General features: G+C 43.7%; 1 protein-coding gene across 8 annotated transcripts in view; it reads left to right on the top strand.

Moving 5' to 3' along the window:
* MCF2L2 (MCF.2 cell line derived transforming sequence-like 2) overlaps positions 1-19,176 on the top strand; it is a 190,519-nt gene that overhangs the window by 126,470 nt on the left and 44,873 nt on the right. For all 8 annotated transcript variants that reach the window (XR_013931650.1, XR_013931651.1, XM_080409108.1 and 5 more), the window contains exons 16-17: positions 17,694-17,760; positions 18,912-19,027. Coding sequence is in view for 6 of the 8 variants with exons in the window: in XM_080409108.1 (XP_080265234.1) it covers positions 17,694-17,760; positions 18,912-19,027 (183 nt within the window). In the remaining 2 variants the exon portion in view is untranslated. The remainder of the gene's footprint in view (positions 1-17,693; positions 17,761-18,911; positions 19,028-19,176) is intronic.

Raw genomic sequence — 19,176 nt, 5'->3', positions numbered from 1 at the left:
TGGATGCATCCTGCCTGAAGAAGCATGTGTGGGCTTAAAGGTCTCTGTGTTTGTTTCTCCCCTAACTGTAGCTATATCACCCCTCAACAAAAACCTCACTTGGCTCTCACATAGCAGGCTGACAGTCCTTGGCCTTTCTGTATTTGCCTGAAGGACACCTAGAAATCCCAGGTAGCATAGGCACAAGCCAAGGAGCAGAGGATGTTACTCAGCCCTGTTATCGCTGCCAAGCTGATGGACGAGGGAAGAGGAGAGGCACTGGTATGATTTTATACTACCTCAGTTCAGATGGTGCCACTTTTTCTTTAAAAGGCAGGACAGTGACAGTCTCCAGGCTAAGAAACTACTGAAACAAGCTAGGAGCAATCATGCCTCTCAGGGTGTAAAATTCTCCAGACAGAGTCACCGAAGCATACCTGTCTTCCCCAAACACGTTCACACCAGTTCCGGTTAAATCTGGTTTTAAACTGATCTGAAGTTAAAACCATGCAGCTTCTGTATGTCAGTTAGCTCATGAAGAAGTGCTGAGCACTTCTCATTGTCATTTACAGCAGCGCAGAGAGCATGTCATGTTGCCTAACCAGGATGTCAGTGACTTGCACCCACACTGGGCTGATCTAAATAATTGTGTGGTTTGCAGGACAGTAGCAGACAGGACACAGCAGGTCAGAGATCACTCAGTCTGTGCAGCTAGTGATGCAGTGGAGCAGTGATTTATCGAGTGCACTGTTCAGTAAATCACCACTGACTTTACTTGCTGTGTTTAACAAGCTGCTCATTGACCAGCAATATAATACCAGGTTTGGAAGATTTGTGACGTATTCATGTTTAGGATTCTGTATTTACTTCTGAAAAGTAAATACACATATTTTTTTCATCCAGCAGGAACATTCCTTCCTCATATGGGTCTAAACAGGAATTTTGTTCTATATGGTATCACTTGTCTGTCAAGCAGATCCTCTGCAGACTGCAAAGTTCCTGTGCCTATCCAGATTATTCAAAACACTGTTGCTGATCTTTCTTTGTAGCCTCTAGCTCAAAGGCACCGATGCTTTACTTCGATTTCTAGTTATTGCAAACCTGTCTTCAGATGCTTTTCCCTGGTTAATAGCCATGTTGGACAAACTAGTATGGACAATCTTGCCTTTACGGCATCTGACCTGAATTACAGCTGAAAAACGTGGCAGTGAGCATGCTGTTCTTGGTAAAAATGCGTAAGTTCTGTATGTCTGTGCTGGCTCCCTCACTAGTACTCTCAGGCCAGACTTACTGCGTGGGTAGGGGACATGAAGAGCTCCAGCCTCTGTAATAGCTCTTCCTGGGGTGGTGTGTTCACACCTCTTCCAGTCACCATTGGAACTGCGCCCAGCCCCAATTCTAGCTCCGCACACCGAAGTGGCAAACTAGACATCTCCCACATGGGCAAGGCTTGTGTAAGACCTGTAACTGCCACTGAGGCTGATAAACCAAGCTTCCTATTCTTCCAGGGAAAAAAGCAGAGGAATGGCAGTCCTGGATGAGCCCAGAAATCAATCCGTCCATTGTATGATCTTGGACGTTGGCCATTAGCAGCTGCTTAGAGAGAAAAGTAAGAAGCAGGGATAATACTATTACCGAAATATTGGGTAATACCCTCTCAGTTTCTTGCAATCCACAGTTGTGAGAGGTTTTATTAAAGTGGCCCTTTGAACAGGTTGTCCAGCTGGAATCTGCCCTGTGGTTCTCTAAAGCTGCTTTCTAAGTTTGGAATATTACAGTCGCTCTCCCTCTTTCTTTAAGTTCATCGTTAAATTCTGCAAGCCGCATTCCAGAGGTATGGTAGAGAGGGTTGTGCAAAGTATGGCTTAGTAAATGGATATGGGTGTTCCTAAGAGCTGCGATTCCCAGTCACTGCTGGGTGCAGTGTGATAGCTGCGGATGGGATGATCCTTGCTTGCCCCTCTGCCCCAGATTATGGCTGTGGAGAAAACATGATCCACAAAAAAAGGATGTGTTTGCTCCTCAGCCACGGCAGTTCAGAATTTACTGATTTAAACATGCCAAGAAGAGAGTAGCTAAAACAGAATATGTGTTCCAGCTGCTCCCATAAACTCTGGTTTAGCTTGTCAGGATTTTCTCTCCTTGTTCCATTCCCATTGTTGTGTAACTAACACCTGGTTTATTTGCCCCAAGCCCCACAGAATATGGAGTCTCGAGGACATTTAAAAGCAGGGTATGCCCAAGAGATCTACCAAAGCTTGGGCAGGAGGACCGTAGATTTTAGGTCTGGCACAATGCTGTGTCCTATTACAAATAGAAGCAGATTTTGCAGGATGGAGTTTCCTTAGGGCTGTATCTCAGACTGAAATCATGGAATCATTTAGGTTGGAAAAGATGTTTAGGATCATTGAGTTCAACTGTTAGCCTGGCACTGCCAAGTCCACCACTAAACCATGTCCCTCAGTGCCACATCTCTGTGTGTTTTAAATACCTCCAGGGATGATGACACCACCAATTCCCTGGGCAGCTTGTTCCAGTGCTTGAAATACAAACCCACCCAGGAACCAGGCATCTGTCAAACCCATCCCCTTTCTTCCAAGTGCAACATGCACTTCTTTGGTCTTCCCTCTCCAACATAAACTCGGGGCTGTCTGTAAAATCCATAATTGTAATAATAAAACTAATTCCTCATTCTACCCAAACAGCCTTCCAAAGTCTCGCAGAACAAAGCTGTCAAAGGCAGATCTGCTATGAGAATCAAAACCACTGGAGCTCTCCTCCTCCTCCAGCAGTGGGCCCTTCAGGGCAGTATGTGTTGCCATTTGCATGAAGTGAACAACAGTTTCGTGTGTAACTTCTCTGTCCCAATCCAGAATGGCTCTGCACAGCATGAGGGGCCTTTCAGGGGCAGGATGAGGAAGAGTGAGTACCACAGGCATGAGAGATGTTAGTTGCACCACCTAATGGAGGTGCTCTGGAGTAAGAGATTAGGTTGGTGTAGGAATCTATATGGAGCAGAGTCACATGTGCTTAAAACCTCTGTCACAGCAGCTCAGCAAGGGAACTCGCCTGAGATTACACAGAACTCTGGAGAGAGGCTGTGGGCATGTTTTAAGGCCTGAGCTCTAGCTGTCAACATGAATTCTTAGTAAAAATAGTTCCCTTTAAGCTTCCTTCAACCTACTTTTGGGTTTTATTTTTTTGGTCTTGTCTGAAAGTTTTGGGGTTTTACTGCTGTAACTTTTGCTTTTATTAAAAAAGCCCTTTTTCAGATATCATGCTTTAGCACCCTGTGTGGGAAAATCCACAGCACTGTCAGCCTTTATCAGATTTCTTACTCAGTGAGGTCAACTGGTATTTGGATATCTTTATATTTTACTTACAAAGGAGTGGAAAAAGTATGCTGCATGTAAACCGAAAGTAGTTTCTGTCTTAAAAGTCAGGTTGAGCATAGAAAAAAGCTGTTAAATAGTTTTTGCAAGAGTCAGAAACTACTGCATATCTAGAGATTTTTTACCTGCTCTACTTCCAATTTTTAAGGAAAAAACTCTAGGAAGGAAATGGCTTCCAGGACACAGGAACTCTGTGAATTTCCAACAAACGATAGGACATGCAAAATGTAGAGTGCTTTATTTTAGAGGTCTTATCTTTTAAATCTGTGACTGTATGTTCTAGTGCTTACTAGCTAGAAACAAGTAAGAGGGTAAACAGCATATTTATAACCTTCATTTATGTTTTATACATATATGCATATATTTATATTTTATATTTTAAAAAGCAGTGAGCTTCCTTTGTTGGCTGGTAAGCTTGAGTGCCCATAATGATTTCAGTTTAGCAGATGAAATCTGTTCTTAGGCAAGTGTAGTGAAGAATTATTTCTTTCTCCCCTGTCCTCACTTTTTGTGAGTCCTATATGCAATATACTTCGCTGTAGTAAATGAAGATCCAGCTGTACTAATCTGCCTGCCCCTAAGAAATCAGAAGGTTTGCTTTTGATTGGATAATATTTCTAAGGAAGAATAGTGAAATTTGAGTAATTCAGTTAATTCTGTGGCCTATATGTAAATACTGACAATCTCAAGCAAGCAAACAATGCTAAGAAATTACATGAAAGTCTCCGCAATATGGGAGCAGCCTGGTAACCTGCAATGTCTCAGTTCCATACAGATATTTTACAAATGTGTGTGTAGTAGCTTGTATGGATAACAATATTCTAGCAACATACTACAATCTACTAAAATATGGCCTAACACTTAGTTGTTACATTACTAGCAGATTTGATCTATAAATTATTCACCTGCTTTAGCTAATTGATTACTCAATGCTGAGATATCACAAAGCTCAATATATGTGTATCATCAAATAGGAATAGCTACAAGGTTAAAAGACCAAAATCATAAGGTGGGCCTGATGGATATTCACAAATATGGGTAGTTGGCAAATATTTACACAGCTACTTGGCATGTTATTTTGGCCTAAGTGAGGACCAGTCTGCAGCATCTGCATTGTTTAAAGCTAGCTCAAATTTGTGTGCAGAGCTGCATCATTTCAGTATGGATGTGCAGCTGAGATGAGAAATAACTCTTGCTTGACTTTTGTTCTCTACTCATATACTCCTCTCTGTAGGTGATTTAATTAATTTGCCTCTCCATTAACAACTATGTTCTGGTTCCTATAATGTAGGTCAACTAATTAAGATATATAAAAATATTTCCCCAAGGTCGTTTGTTTTGGGAACAATTAATGTGGGACAATTCCTTATGTGTGAAGAGATCAGATCATTTCAGAAGCAGCAAAATATTATAAATGGTGACTTAGCTGGAGAAATATATTTCTAACAAAGATACAGTCCTTCTGCTGAGAAGAACTTCCATAATAACCTGAGCAAATCCATTTGACATTGCAGCAGAATAGGATCACCTAGGCAGGCAATTACAGTATCTTCACTAATTTTCAGATGAGATAGAGCATACTACCTAAATCCCTTATGCTTCTCGAAGTTAGTTAGTTGGGATTCATTTGCAGCCATGAAATGCATTTTAAGAACAGTCATTGCTCTTTCAAGCCATTTCTCTCTTTCATTTGAAGAAAAAAAAAAAAGGAATGTGTGTCAGAGAAATCAGAAATGTTTTCTGTACCAGCTAACAAATAGAAAGTTCCATTCAAACAAATGTTCTTACGTCCAAAATTATCTTTAATTCCACCTTAGGAGGTAAAGTATAGCAACTGATTCATTACTTAAATTTCACTTGAGCTATTGCACAATCTCAGCTGAGAATACTTTTTGACTGGAAGAGGCACTTTTAGCACTGTGAGAAATGAAAAAAAATTCCTCTTAAAAGCCATTATGTAGGTGGAATGGAAGTTTCCTCTACGCAGCAGTTGACATGCTGTCATTTCTTTGGATTTCATAGCACAATGTTAATTTTGAGATTTACGATTAGGCCAGTCTTAGAATTTCTTGTAGCAATTTCTAATTCAAAACTGGTTGTGCTATTTATTGCTGATTCTATTTCCATTGGGACAGTGAAATTTTCACCATTTACTATCTACAAAGGAGATACCATTGCAAAAAATATCACAAATATTTGATTTACATTCAGAAATAGAAATTTGACAACACTTAAAACTAGCCAGAGTACTAGGCCAAGAAGGTCTTTACCACTGTGCTAATTTTTGCAAGTCAGTAGATGTTTCACTCTCACTTCTTTCATGTCCAATGCTATCCAATGTTGATGTTTATTCTAAGTATAGGAATCCGTTGCACTGCACACAGTTCTGTTTGGTTCTTTCTCTTGTTTTTGAAGCCTCAGATATTAAAAAGCTGCTATTTTCAATTGAACTAGATCTCTATCTAAATTAGATATATTTTTAAAAGCAATGTTTTTTTTATTTTATTAACATAATGAATTCCACTGAGTATTTTGCTCTTGCACACTGGTATTTTGCTGTTTCAGCTATTGAAAATTTTAACTTCTCATCTTCCAGGCACTGCGCGTTTTTTGGTTTTGCAAGACAGATATGGAGTACCCATGCACAAGTGCCACCTTTGCTGGCTCCACATCAGTCATGCAGACAGGTTTTCTGCAGTGTAATAATTTTGGGACACCAGCTGTTATTTATGGATGTGGGTTGTTGGGTTTTGTTGAGGTTTTCTGTTTGTTTGTTTGTTTCCAGAAAAGCTCACTGGAGCTCACAGCTTTAATTCTATTTGATGGTTCTAACTGATCTGTGGGGGAAAGACTCCTGCTTATCAGGACAGGCACCTGTGATAGCAAATCCTGTCACAGAAACAAGATCTGGGAGTGGAAGTGAGCCAGTGAGTTTGTTAGACACAGCTACGGTAACAAAAATCCTGAAGTAGTTTTATGTTACCATCTGAGCAGGATGAACAAGTAATAACTGTATGAGCAAAAAGCCATTGAGATTTAGCCAGAGGAGATAATAATAGGTTGCGGTAGTCTCTAGATATTATTTCTACAGTTACCAGAAGAAGCCAGCTCATATAAATACCTGTTGGCAAAGTTTTGTTGCAACAAGTCAATGCAGTGCAGCATTAGTTTATACTTGGTTAACAACATTGCTAGTTGCTATTTGCACAGTCCAAAGCAGTATCAATAGCTACATTTGGTCTGTCAGCACAGGCAGTGACAAGAGAAATGCACCACTAGAAGTGCTAATTAATACCAGCATTTACCTTGGTTTCAAGGTTTAGATTATGACCTTGGCTAAAACCAAGTCTCTTCCTGATGCTTTGCTGTCCTTTGCAGCCCCTGTATTCTTACCCTTGTTGGAGAGAATACTTTATGCAATGATTTATTTTTTTTTTTTTCACTTTAGCATGGCATGACTAGCTTGGCCAGAGGTCAGAGAGAGCACTAACGACAAAGTAGAAAGTTTTCCTATTACTTTTGCCTTTCTTATCATACTTCTTGTGCTGGTACTGCAGTGCCTCTCAAAGCTAGGAGTGTTGGAAACTGGCTCAATGTGTGAGACCTTAGTAGTGCTGCAGGGCCACAGGATGTCAAGGCTGCCAAAGCAAGAATAATCTGCCCAAAGGAAACTGTTGTGAACTCATACCTGCGGGAAATGTGGTCTTAGTGTAATCAAGGCCATGATGTTTCATTAAAAACCCAGATCAAGAATTCACAGAAATGTGAGCTAGTTGTAACTGTTTCCCATAACAAGAAGTTTCCTTTGCTGGAGGAACATCTGACAACAATGCATCAGTGGGCCTGTGTGTGTTCTCTCCCTGCCACAGCCACGTCCTAATTCTGCCAAGTTATGGTAGTAGCAAAGGCCCAGCCATACAGGGTGCCGTGCCAGGTTAGTGGTGGCTGAGCCCTCTCGGCTAGGACACACAGTAAACTCCCTCTGCAGAGGGGAAGCTGGCCTTGCTTTCCTGAGCAGTGTTTCACATCACTGTTTCCACACCAGGAAAGCTCGTGTGTCAGGTATTATTGGGACCAGAATATTCCACTTTGGAGTTCTTCTAATTTGGGGAGTCTGTTTCTTTGTGAAAGGAGCAAGTATACTCCAGTGGAACTAAGGTTTACTGGTAACAAGGATGCCTACAGATAGGATCTTAGGGATTTCTCAAACTCCATGGAAACCTTAGACCTTCAGGTCGCATGTCTTATCCTTCACCATCTGTGCTGAGATGGCCTGCTTACTTGGGAATGATTCTTATGAAGACCTGTCCTTGTGAGAGCTGCTCATAAAGTTCAGCCAACTCAGAGTTTTGTTGTCTTTGGACTGTTGCCATCCAAACCTCGTATTCTTGTAAAATGTCTCTGAAATGAGGAACAATGGAATGTGGAAGATCTCCCCCCTTTACTCACACATCCCAGTTACACCTTTTTTTTCTCTACTTCCCAGTCATTAAGGGGAGTGTTTGAGTCCTTCCTGTAATTACAATGCTGAGTCCAAAGTCGAGGCTGCAAGCTGCTTCTATTCTGAAATTACCTCCAAATCCTGTCAGACACAGCCAGCTGCAACGGGCCCATTTATAGGGTGCAAGTTCTCATATTTACTGGCCAAACCACGAACAGTCCCTTAGCACCAAGGGCAAGATTTCAAGTGGTCCCTCCTGGCCCCATCTCCCATTTTCATGCTGCTCTGTGAAGGGGAAAGCAAATACAAGAGCAGGTAGGATGGCAGATACATCAGTGCTGTGTCTGCTGCTGCCTCCAAGGGAACAGCCTGCTGATTTAGGTGAGTGAGCAGTGTGGAGGCTAGCGAAGCCCTGGGAAGCTGGTAGAAATCTGCATGAAACTATGCTATGTGGTTTGGACATGGACACAGAAAAAAAGAAAGACTGAAGGAACTGTGAGTTATGTTTGAAACTTTGAATACAATAAGGGCCCATATCTCTCATCTGCCATTGATTAGCTTATATTCTTAATTTTTCTAATATGCTTTTTCATTCCTTCAATCTTTCAACTTTTGTTTAATTTCAGATGTTACTGGCAGGATGTTAGGGTGAACCCTGGTGGCTGTACTTTCCTCTTAGCAGTTAGAAAGACAATAGGTGCTACATTTGTCTTAATTTCTTATCAACAGTACAATGTCCTTAATGTAAAGAAGTTCTTATGAAGCATTCAAATGTAAAGAGGACTTACAAAGCAGCTGGTTACCAGAAATTACTTTTAACCTGGTCATGCTTGTTAAGACCACACAAGGGAAAAAGGGGAGCTGGAAGAACTGCCTGTGACAATAGCCTTGTCAATTGCCGCATCGTATTTTCCTTAAACATGATACTCACAGCAGGTGCATGTTGAGTTACCCTCGCTGCCCTGTGACAGTCGCCAAGGCAAGTGGCTCTGGTGCCAGCGGGGTCGGCAGCCGAGCGCTCCAGCACGGCGCGTAGGGGCTTCCCAGGCTGGGGGAGCCTCAGGGGAGCGGAGCGAGCCACCAGGAGCCAGCTCCTGTGACAGCAGCTGATGGGACCTGCTCGGGGCCAGCAGCAATGGTGGCCAAACCATAAGAGAAGCCCCGGGGAGTGTGAGCAACCAGGAGCCACCAACAGGGTGGGCAAACAGGGCCTGGCATGGCCATTTGCGCACGGAGGGTCCTGGAGCCCTGCCAGCTCCACCAGGCAACAATGGTGCCCACCAGGCAGCAATGGTGCCCACCAGGCAGCAATGGTGCCCACCAAGCGCTGTGCCCACCGTGCCAGAGGCGGCTGCCCAGGCAGAGCCCGGTGGGAACACGCAGCCGCCCCGGTGCTGGGCCGGCAGCGGGGAGCGGGCGGTGGGAGCGCCCGGGGAGAGGGGAGCACCTTGGCTTAGGGACCGAGCTCCGGTGGGAGCTGGGTAGGCTGAGGACAGCAGGGAGAGCAAGAGGTCGAGAGGCACCTGGGATGGCTCCCTACCTTCCCTGGGACAGGCCCCGCAGGCGGACAGGACGCAGACACGGGGTTCCCTGCCCTCTCCCCGCCCGGCTGAACGCAGCGGCTGGCGGAGCGGGGGGCGATGGCGACGAGCCCCTGCCCGGCGCAGCAGGCGCGTCTCCTCTGGGACTGCCCCACCTGCCCCGGCGTCCGGGCACAGCGTGTGTGAGCGCTGCCACTGGAACCAAAGTCCATCCAGCATGGAGGTGTCGCCCTGGCTAAGCCAGCCTGTGCCCGGCGTCACGAGGCCGTCGCTGTAGGAGGCTCCTCCCGAGGGGAGCAGAAGGCCCCACGTGCAGACTGGACCCACCGCCCAGGGGAGCCTGCGGCCTCCCTGGGGCCCGGCTTCAAGGTGAGAAGAGAAAGCTTCCTGCCCTGGTGCGGCCCTCAGGTTATATCCGTTACCGGTTTTTCAGGCAGAAGCGATGAATTTGCAGCAAGAAGTCCAGGGGCAATCCAGAGAGACTCCAGGACCTTGGGACGACTGGTTAAGGGACCGGGAGCACGAGCAGTGTTCTCCTCTGCCCCTTCAGCTGCAGGGAGCGATGGGGGAAGACACAGGAGGAGCCAACAGATCGATACCTGGCTCCGAGCCTGGTGTCACCAGCAGAATTTTGCCTTTTATGGTCATGGATTGGTTCACCACAGGCCTGCTGGCAGCAGGCGGGGTACACCCGTCTCAAAGGGGGAAAAGCATCTTTGCACAGGAGTTAGCAGAGCTCGTTGAAAGAGCTTTAAACTAGATTTGAAGGGGGAAAGGAATAAAACCAGGCTTGCTAGAGATGAGCCTGGGGGCAGCACGCCGGTGTTTGAGGGGTGGTGTGCTAGCGAGGTCCTTCGGTCGGCTGTCTCAGGTGGAGATCCATACGGCAGTGGACACAGGGGTTACTGATGTGTTAGAAAGTGCCTGAGAATGGTCAGGTAGGAATTGAGGCTTCTCCCCACCAAAAAGGTGCCGGGATTAATAGCCCAACCACACCAGTACGCACAGCACGGGCAGCAAACAGGAGGCGCTGGAAGCCGTCGTGCAGCAGGAAAACGGTGATGTAGCTGCCAGCACAGAAGCATGGCGGGATGACTCACAGCACCGGAGTGCTGCAGTGGATGGCTGTAAACTCTTCAGAAGGGACAGGCAAGGAAGAGAGGCGGTGGGGTAGCCCTGTACGTTAGGGAGTGTTCGATTGTCTAGAGCTTAATGATGGTGACGATAGGGTTGAGTGTTTATGGGTAAGAATCAGGGGGAAGGCCAACAAGGCAGATGGCATGGTGTGAGTCTGTTACAGACCACCCAACCAGGATGAAAAGCAGACAAAATATCCTGTAAGCAGCTGGGAGAAGTCTCAGAATCGCTAGCCCTTGTTGTCAACTTACCACATGTCTGCTGGAAACACAATACAGCAGGGAGGAAACAGTCCAGGAGGTTCCTGGAGTGTGTGGAAGAACTTCCTGACCCAGCCGGTGAGGGAGCCGGCTGGGGAAGGTGCCCACTGGCTCTGTTGTTTGTGAACAGAGAAGGACGTGGGGGTGATGTGGTGGTTGGAGGCCATCTTGGGCATAGTGGTCACAAAATCGTACAGTTCCCAGTTCCTGGAGAAGGAAGGAGTGGGATCAGCACAACTGCTACCTTGGACGTCTGGAATGCAGACTTTGGCCAGTTTAGGAGGCTGTTTGACAGAGCCCCTTGGGAGACAGTCCTGGAGGGCAGAGGAGTCCTGGAAGGCTGGACGTTCTTCAGGAAGGAAATCTTAAAGGCACAGGAGCAGGCCGTGCCCGTGTGCAAGAAGGGCTGGAAGGAGGATCTGGAGAGCTACGGGCCTGTCAGTCTGACCTCGGTGCTGGGGAAGGTTATGGAGCAGATCATCGTGAGTGCCGTCATGTGGCACGTACAGGACAGCCAGGTGGTCAGACCCAGTCACCACAGGTTTATGAAGGGCAGGTCCTGCTTGACTAACCTGATCTCCTTCTGTGGCAAGGTGACCTGCTTAGTGGATGAGGGGAGGGCTGTGGATGTTGTCTTCCTGGACTTCAGTAGAGCCTTTGACACCATTTCCCACAGCATTCTCCTGGAGGAACTGGCTGCTCGTGGCTCGGACGGGTGTACTTTCTGCTGGGTAAAAAACTGGCTGGATGGCCGAGCCCAGAGAGTGATGGTGAATGGTGTTACATCCAGTTGGTGGCTGGTCACAGGTGGTGTTCTCCAGGGCTCGGTACTGGGGCCAGTTCTGTTTAATGTCTTTATCGGCGATCTGGGCGAGGGGATCGAGTGCACCCTCAGTAAGGTTGCAGACGACACCAGGTTGGGTGGGAGCGTTGATCTGCTGGAGGGCAGGAAGGCTCTGCAGAGGGGTCTGGACAGGCTGGATCGATGGGCCAAGGCCACCTGTGTGAGGTGTCAGGTCCTGCGCTTGGGTCACACCAACCCCACGCAGCGCTGCGGGCTGGGGGCAGAGCGGCTGGGAAGCTGCCTGGTGGGAAAGGACCTGGGGGTGCTGGTCAACAGCCGGCTGAACGTGAGCCAGCAGTGTGCCTGGGTGGCCAAGGAGGCCAACAGCGTCCCGGCTTGCATCAGAAACGGTGTGGCCAGCAGGACCAGGGCAGTGACCGTCCCCCTGTACCGGGCACTGGTGGGGCTGCACCTTGAACCCTGTGTTCAGTTTTGGGCCCCTCACGACAAGGACACTGAGGTGCTGGAGCGTGTCCAAAGGGCAACGGAGCTGGTGAAGGCCTAGAGCACAAGTGTTACAAGGAGCAGCTGAGGAACTGGGGTGGTTTAGCCTGGGGAAAAGGAGGCTCAGGGGAGACCTTATCGCTCTCTACAACTACCTGAAGGGAGGTTGTAGGCTGGTGGGGGTCGGTCTCTTCTCCCAAGTAACAAGCAATAGGACAAAAGGAAACAGCCTCAAGTTACACCAGGGGAGGTTTAGATTGGATATTAGGAAAAATTTCTTCACCAAAAGGGTTGTTGAGCATTGGAACAAGCTGCCCAGGGAGGTGGTTGAGTCACCATCCCTGGAAGTATTTAAAAGACGAGTGGATGTGTTACTGAGGGACATGGTTTAGTGGTGGACTTGGCAGTGCCAGGTTAATGGTTGGACTCGATGATCTCAAAGGTGTTTTCCAACCTAAACAATTCAACGATTCTGTGACATCCTGGAACAGATAAACATTTCACATTTCACCACTCATGGCTTGGTGTAAATCTGATTATGTCATTACCAGTTTTCTAGGCTGTAAGAGTACCTCAAATGCCATTAAGTCCCTTGTGCCATATAGTGAGCTCTCTACTTCATCATTTACCAACCTCGCATGCTCACACAGTGAGTGTAAAAGTATCTCCTTTATATTCTCTCAATGCTTTCTTCTGCAGCAGCAAGACATACTTAGGTAGTTCTTTAATTTACTGTTCTTAAATTGCATCTTTGTCAGTCCAGTTCTAAGGCCTGTGGAAGGCCCTTGACCAAGTGCACAGCTTTATATTGTTAACAGTTTGACAAGATAACAATTTATGTGAACAACCGTTAGTGTTTGAGATTTTCCTACTCTGGTTATTGTTTAGAGAGCAATTCAGGTAAGTTACTCTGGGAGCACTGGAGCTAAGGAAGGCTCGTTTCTGATGGGTTTGTGCTGAGCGTTCCTGGTGCCTGCTGTAGCACCAGCCCTGTTAAAGAAAGAAATACAGAATAACACTTTCAGAAGAATAGTGTTGTAATCGTGTGAAATAACATCTGGAAACTGTAGGAAGGGCACAGATAGAGAGATGGATGCATTATATCATGTTCATATCATCATTTCAACCAGGCAGCCTTGGAAATAGAATTTGCACCCACCAGCTTTTTGCAGAAGCATGAGAGAGAGGTATTCTGCTTGGGGACAGTGGGAATCTTCAGCATAAAGCTCCTATGTTACAAGTAGGAAATCTCAGAGATGTACTTGGTCATGGGAACTGAGAGGCAGGTATAGAAATACCTCTAAAGCATGTGTGCTGAGTCCGACAGAATGCTGGATGTTGGGTCATATTTCTCTTTTTTCATGTGGACAAAATTTGTGGTTGGGAAAAGACTACAGTTAAAAACAAACCAACAAAAAACAAGAAACCCACCAGAAAAACTGAGTAGTGAAAGTCTTACTTGGGCAGCAAATCCTGCTATCTCACTGAGGGTAGGTATTGGAAAATGATTACCCTTTATGTACAGACTCACGGTTTAGAGATATGAAGCTCTTGAACTCTAACCAAGAGCTGAAGGAATATTATCATTATTATGTCTCAGTTTATTGTCATTGAAACTGAGATGATAAAATGGCTAATATCACCCTTAAAAGAAGTGAAAGTGTTAGTTAGAGAAATTCTTCATAACATTTATAAAGCCAAAGCATTTACTTTTAATATAAATCTGCATATACAATTAAGTTAAATAATAAAATCAAATAGTCTTAGAGAATCGTGTTAGATTTTATGACAATCCCATAAGTACAGTGGCAGTATCTTAGGAGTTCTACCAAACTTCCTCTAATAAAACATTCCTCTACGTGATTTTTTTTTAATGCCCTGAATAGGCAATGTTTCCAAACAAAACCAGAATCAGTAAATCAATTAACAGATTTCTTACAATGGGGATTCAAGAGCTGGTGCTCTATGTTAAACTAGGATTCAGAAAAGATTAAAATAAATAATTTTTGCTTCATCTTTAGTAGAAAGCTGGATAGTAAAATACCTTAAAGGCCTCTGTTCTACTTACTGAATTACTGTGAGTTGTGCTTTTGACAGGCACCAACTGTTGTTTGTTTATGACAGTTACTAGGAAACCTATGGACAAATTATTTACTTTTCAGGTATAATTGTCAACTAAGTATTGGGTTTGCTTCGAAGTCGGTCCTGATGTAATCTGTTAGGTAACAGACTAAATAACAACTGGAAGATCTATATCTTGTTTGCAGGTAAATAAACATCTTTCAACAGTAAGGCTAATTTAAAGATTAATTTAAAACTGAAAAGCATAAAGTTTCTCTGATGACTTTGTCATATCTGCTCTGTTAAATTGTTTTTTTAAACAATGCAGAATCTCTTTGGAAATATGAACCATGAGCATTAAATAAACCTTGTGAGGTTCCAATTGCCACAACATTAAATTTTAAGTCTTCTGTATCTGGAGAACAGAAATAATAAACATAATTTGAGGTTTCCTTAAAATAATTATGGGTTAGAGTTGAAGTTAAAAATTGTATTTCAAAACTTCTAACTGATGGAACAGCTCTTTCAAACAGTATCAAACCTGTTCTCCAATTCATTAAATAAGTGCAGAGCAGTAGTTCTTGGGTCTATCATGGGAACCTAGAATATAACCATCCTTTGGCTCTGAAGAGTGCTCAAAGTTGAAATATTTCTGTGTACCAGTGCAAAGACCATAGCTGTGTGCACAAGTAGGACATATGCACAGTTTCTATGGCCACACCATCATCCCAATGCAAATACAAGGTTTGCATAGGAAATTATACTTGCCTGTGTCTGTTTTATTGTATCTACTATTAGCTGCCTACCTGGACAACCGAATCTCCAATTTTCTCTGTGGAAGCTGGTAACCAGACATACGTAATTTCAGCTCCTTAGTTTGAAGTAGATAGTGACCACCAAACATCTGTCTGATTCAGCAAGTTTCTGCCACTAGAGCTTGTGTTGTAGCTTGATAACCATTAGTGGCCTGAGCCTGATGAGGTATGATAGTTCACTTTGATAGCCAACCTAAGTTTTTTACTCCAGAAACAAGTTGTTAATTGTCCTCATGATTTCTTTAGCACTGCAAGTGGTAGTGATACTAAAACAGCAGCAATCTGCTTGTCTCCCTTTACATCTGGTCTGTGCAGTAACTTCAACAGCTGTTAAAAGGAAAAGTGTATTTAACCATGAAAGTTTTATCTATTTCAGTCAACTGTAAAAACAAGTGCTAATATTTGTAAAATAATTTTGGGGACAAATGGCCCCTTAGGCCATTGTGCAATTCCCGTGAAGGTGCATTAAAGTAGTATATATAGCTATATCATGAGGAGTAATCTAGTACTTTCAGCATATCCCAAACACATTTTCCAGCTCAAAGGTGTGTAAATTCTGGGAAATGTGGGCAGAGTTCTTCCATGGGTTAGAGTCCAACATCATGTGGCTTTATCAGGTCATGCAAAGTACTACAGAATCACTTTGCACTTGTGTTTGTTCAATAGTATTGCTGGGTCATGAAGGGTGATAACATTTTTTTCCCTGTTGCTAGGTGTGGCTTTCCTGTGCATAGATATCTCAATTTGAGATCAGTGTGGAGGTTAACTAATTGGAGTCAGGGCTCCCAGAGTGTGCAGGGTGCAGCCCTGACCCAGTTCCCTACCTTGTGGTAAACACTCTGCAATTTTGTTTTTACTTAAGGCATTGTGGCAAGGTACCTATGAAATCCTAGTTATTTTACAACAAAATTTGAAATGTTATGTGTCAGTTGAAGGTAAAGTCTAGTTTTTTCAGTTTTTATAATGTTTCTCAAGCAGTGGTCCATAAAGCAGTAATAGCCTGTGAGACCAGTGTAACTGGTCCCCACCTAGCCTGCAAAACCATATTGCCTTGAAAAAGACTGGGTAAATCTGAAGCAAATCAATGAATTATTTTAGTAACCTAGTAAGGTTTTAGTCAGTGCTTTTGCATTTCAAGCTGCCCGAGATGTATTTTACTTTCAAATGCCTGTCCAAACCATTTAAAGAAGGCTTTATCAGAAGCAGGATTGATTTATTAATCTCAGAAAGGACATCTTAAAAAATGAAGAGAATGACAAAATCCCCTTACAGTGGATGCAACAGTATAAATGTGGTTCATGACATAAAGGGCTAATGGGGTCTGGCTGATGACATGATTTATGTGATATATAAAAAACAGGTAACCAGACATAAATATGGCAAACTTCTGAGCAGGTGCGATAGAAGTGACCTTGCAGTCTTTGTATTTTCCTCTAGAAAGCAGCCTTGAAATGCTTCAAGCTTCTGGCAGCAGAGGAGCAGATTTCTATCTCCACCAACCTCTTGGAGAGCTTTTTACCGTAATAACAGAGATCTGTGTTCTTGCCAAAAAACACGGTTTCTGTAGCATGTACTCTGGAGGCTACCCTCTAGGCACACCATGGTGACTTTGGCAGTAGCGTGCTAAACTAGTACATTTCCAGCAGAAAACCTGGGATTGATAGTATTGATTGTATGTATAAAGTGGCAGGTACCCCATGAGGTAGAGGGGTCTCCAAGCACAAGATACTTTTCTTCTTTCTGGCCATTACTAATTCCATCCTTACCCTAATGTATGTACAGGGAGATACTGGACAAATGCATATGCTGGTATTGACACCAGTAGTTGCCTAAACTTTACTAGGCTCATGTTGTGTGCTGCTGATGGCTGACCATAGCCCATTCCTCTAGACATTGCTCCCTAGCATCCCTCTGGTGATGTGTTTTGGCTTGATGTAGCTGTGTGGTTACAGACTCCTGTGGAGCATGGAGCAGGAAAGGGATACTAGGCGTTAGTCCCTTTCTACTTGAAGAAAATGCTCAAACTTCTAGAAGAGCTACCCTGAAAGTTTTGTTCATAAGAATATTAAAGACAATGTTCTCTTGAGAATATGAGACAATTAACACATAAAAAAGTTGAGGTATTTCATGCAATTTTATTTTAAAGTCTAATTATTTATTTGTCCAAAAGTGAATTGGTTACATTCATGTTTCTGTGAAATAAATCAATTATCTTCAATATATGTCTTCAAGTTACCTAGGAGCATTAAACTAATATTAGAAATGAAATGTCCAAAACATAGTATAAGTATTTTATTCTAAATTACTTTCATGTTTTCAGACCTCTGACATCATTCTGTTTCCTGTTTTTGCAACATAGTAAAGAGAGGCTCCACCAATTTTGTTTATTTTATAGAAGAAAGCGAAACAGAAATGTAACACAGCCTTGGGAAATGTAATCCCTTTTTACTGAGTATTGTTAGTTATTATTAGAAGAGAAAACCACCTGGGGCATTTTAAATCTTTTTATTCAGATTTGTATGTATAAGAATGGCAGAAGCGACCAAGATGAAGTTCAAAATGGGCTGAAAAAATAATAGTCCAAGGCATGTTTAGGACTTTCAAGCTTATCAACAAAGCACAATATTGAAGTATGGAGAAATGACCTTCAGAGGTTTGGGGTTTGTGTGTGTAGTCAGAGGCGTAAACAGGAATATGCAAGGAATACCATTTTTCTTTCGTGTGTGCTTCATTGAACTGTTAGTAAACATTGTAACTCTCCACCTTTCTTGTCTTTTAGCCACATAATCAATGAGCTGATAGAAACAGAACGGGTTTATGTAGAAGAGCTTCAAAGTATAATAGAGGTAAGAAAATCTTCTGAAATGACTTCTGGTGTTTAACCTCTAAGTTATCATTGCAGATGCACATCCTTCATGGGCTGAACTCTCACCCCCCACCTTATGTCTCTGGTGGCAAGATAGCTCAGCCTTGGAGATGGGAAATGAGAACGTTGTTTTGAACGTCTTTCCTCAGGGCTTAAGGAAAGAGTCACCTTTCCTGACCCCACCCCACAGCATCATAAAAGTTGCATGGTTCTCAAAGTTACGGACAGAGCACGAGTCAATAAGGTGCCTTTTCAAAATTTCACCAACAGGCCTCAGAAACATCACCCTTGATTTCTGTGGGGCCAGACACTAAATTTTTTGGGAATGTAGGTTTGGAAAATCATTAAGAAAAAGGAAGGCCCCCTTCCGCCTCTTGTTTATTGTCCCATGCAGTGTCCAAACACAGAAAAGAACAGCTCGCCCTGCAAATCTAACTCTTGACCTTTGGAAACTCATAGGATGCCAGGATACTCAGTGTGTGTGGAGTCTGTGGGAGGGCGGAGGCTGAGTAGGGCTCAATCATTCTTGTATTTGGGTGGGACTTGAAGGACTGAGTATTTTCTTTTCACAGCCACGTGGTTGCTTCTTTATTGGATTTGATCTGTGGGAGCTTATGGCTCTGGTAATTGATACATGACTTGAGTATAAAATCTGTGCTCAGAATGTTCTCTTGAAGTTTTTATTGAATAAACATAATCCAGTTTCTACAAGAAACAACTAAATAATCAAGCCAAATACTACTGTTCAACAAATAAACCCAAACTAACCCCTTTGCAATGAAGCTGCATAGCAGAAAGATATGTGTCTATCAACCTTAGCAGTTTCCATCCCTATGTGACCAAAATGGCTTTTGAATCCTAGGGATATAATTTCATCTTTTTCTTTGACCCAGTAATCTGTCCATTTGTGGTTAAAAATATGTTTGCACAACTATCAGGGGTAAAAGCTCTGGGGAAAATCAGAAGCATCAGAAAGTAATGGGAGCAACAAAGAAGCAGGCGTAGGAGAAGCCTTTGTATACTCTGTTGAGAACAAAAAGCACATGGGCTTTGGGGCTTTTCAGTATCTCGGACACAGTACTAATTCCCTGGTAAAAACAGGTTGGTTTTATTTTCCACTTTTTTCTGCAGGGGTATGCTTCAGAAATGGACAATCCCAATTTAGTACATCTGATTCCATCTGCACTTCAGAATAAGAAGGAAATTCTTTTTGGGAACCTCCCAGAAATCTACGAATTCCACAACAGGCATGTGGGAACTGGTGGTTGTCCTGTGCCCTCAAGTGCTGCTGTCATTTCTACTCCCTTTGTGTGGGGTGCTTTGTCATATTCACACATATGCAGGCAGGAAAAGTCATCCTCATTTTGCCTCTGTGTGTGTCCTATAAAACCCATGT

The sequence above is a fragment of the Falco punctatus genome, assembly GCF_963210335.1.
Source record: "Falco punctatus genome assembly, chromosome: 13".
NCBI lineage: Eukaryota > Metazoa > Chordata > Aves > Falconiformes > Falconidae > Falco > Falco punctatus.
This window is presented reverse-complemented; position numbering and strand designations above follow the sequence as displayed.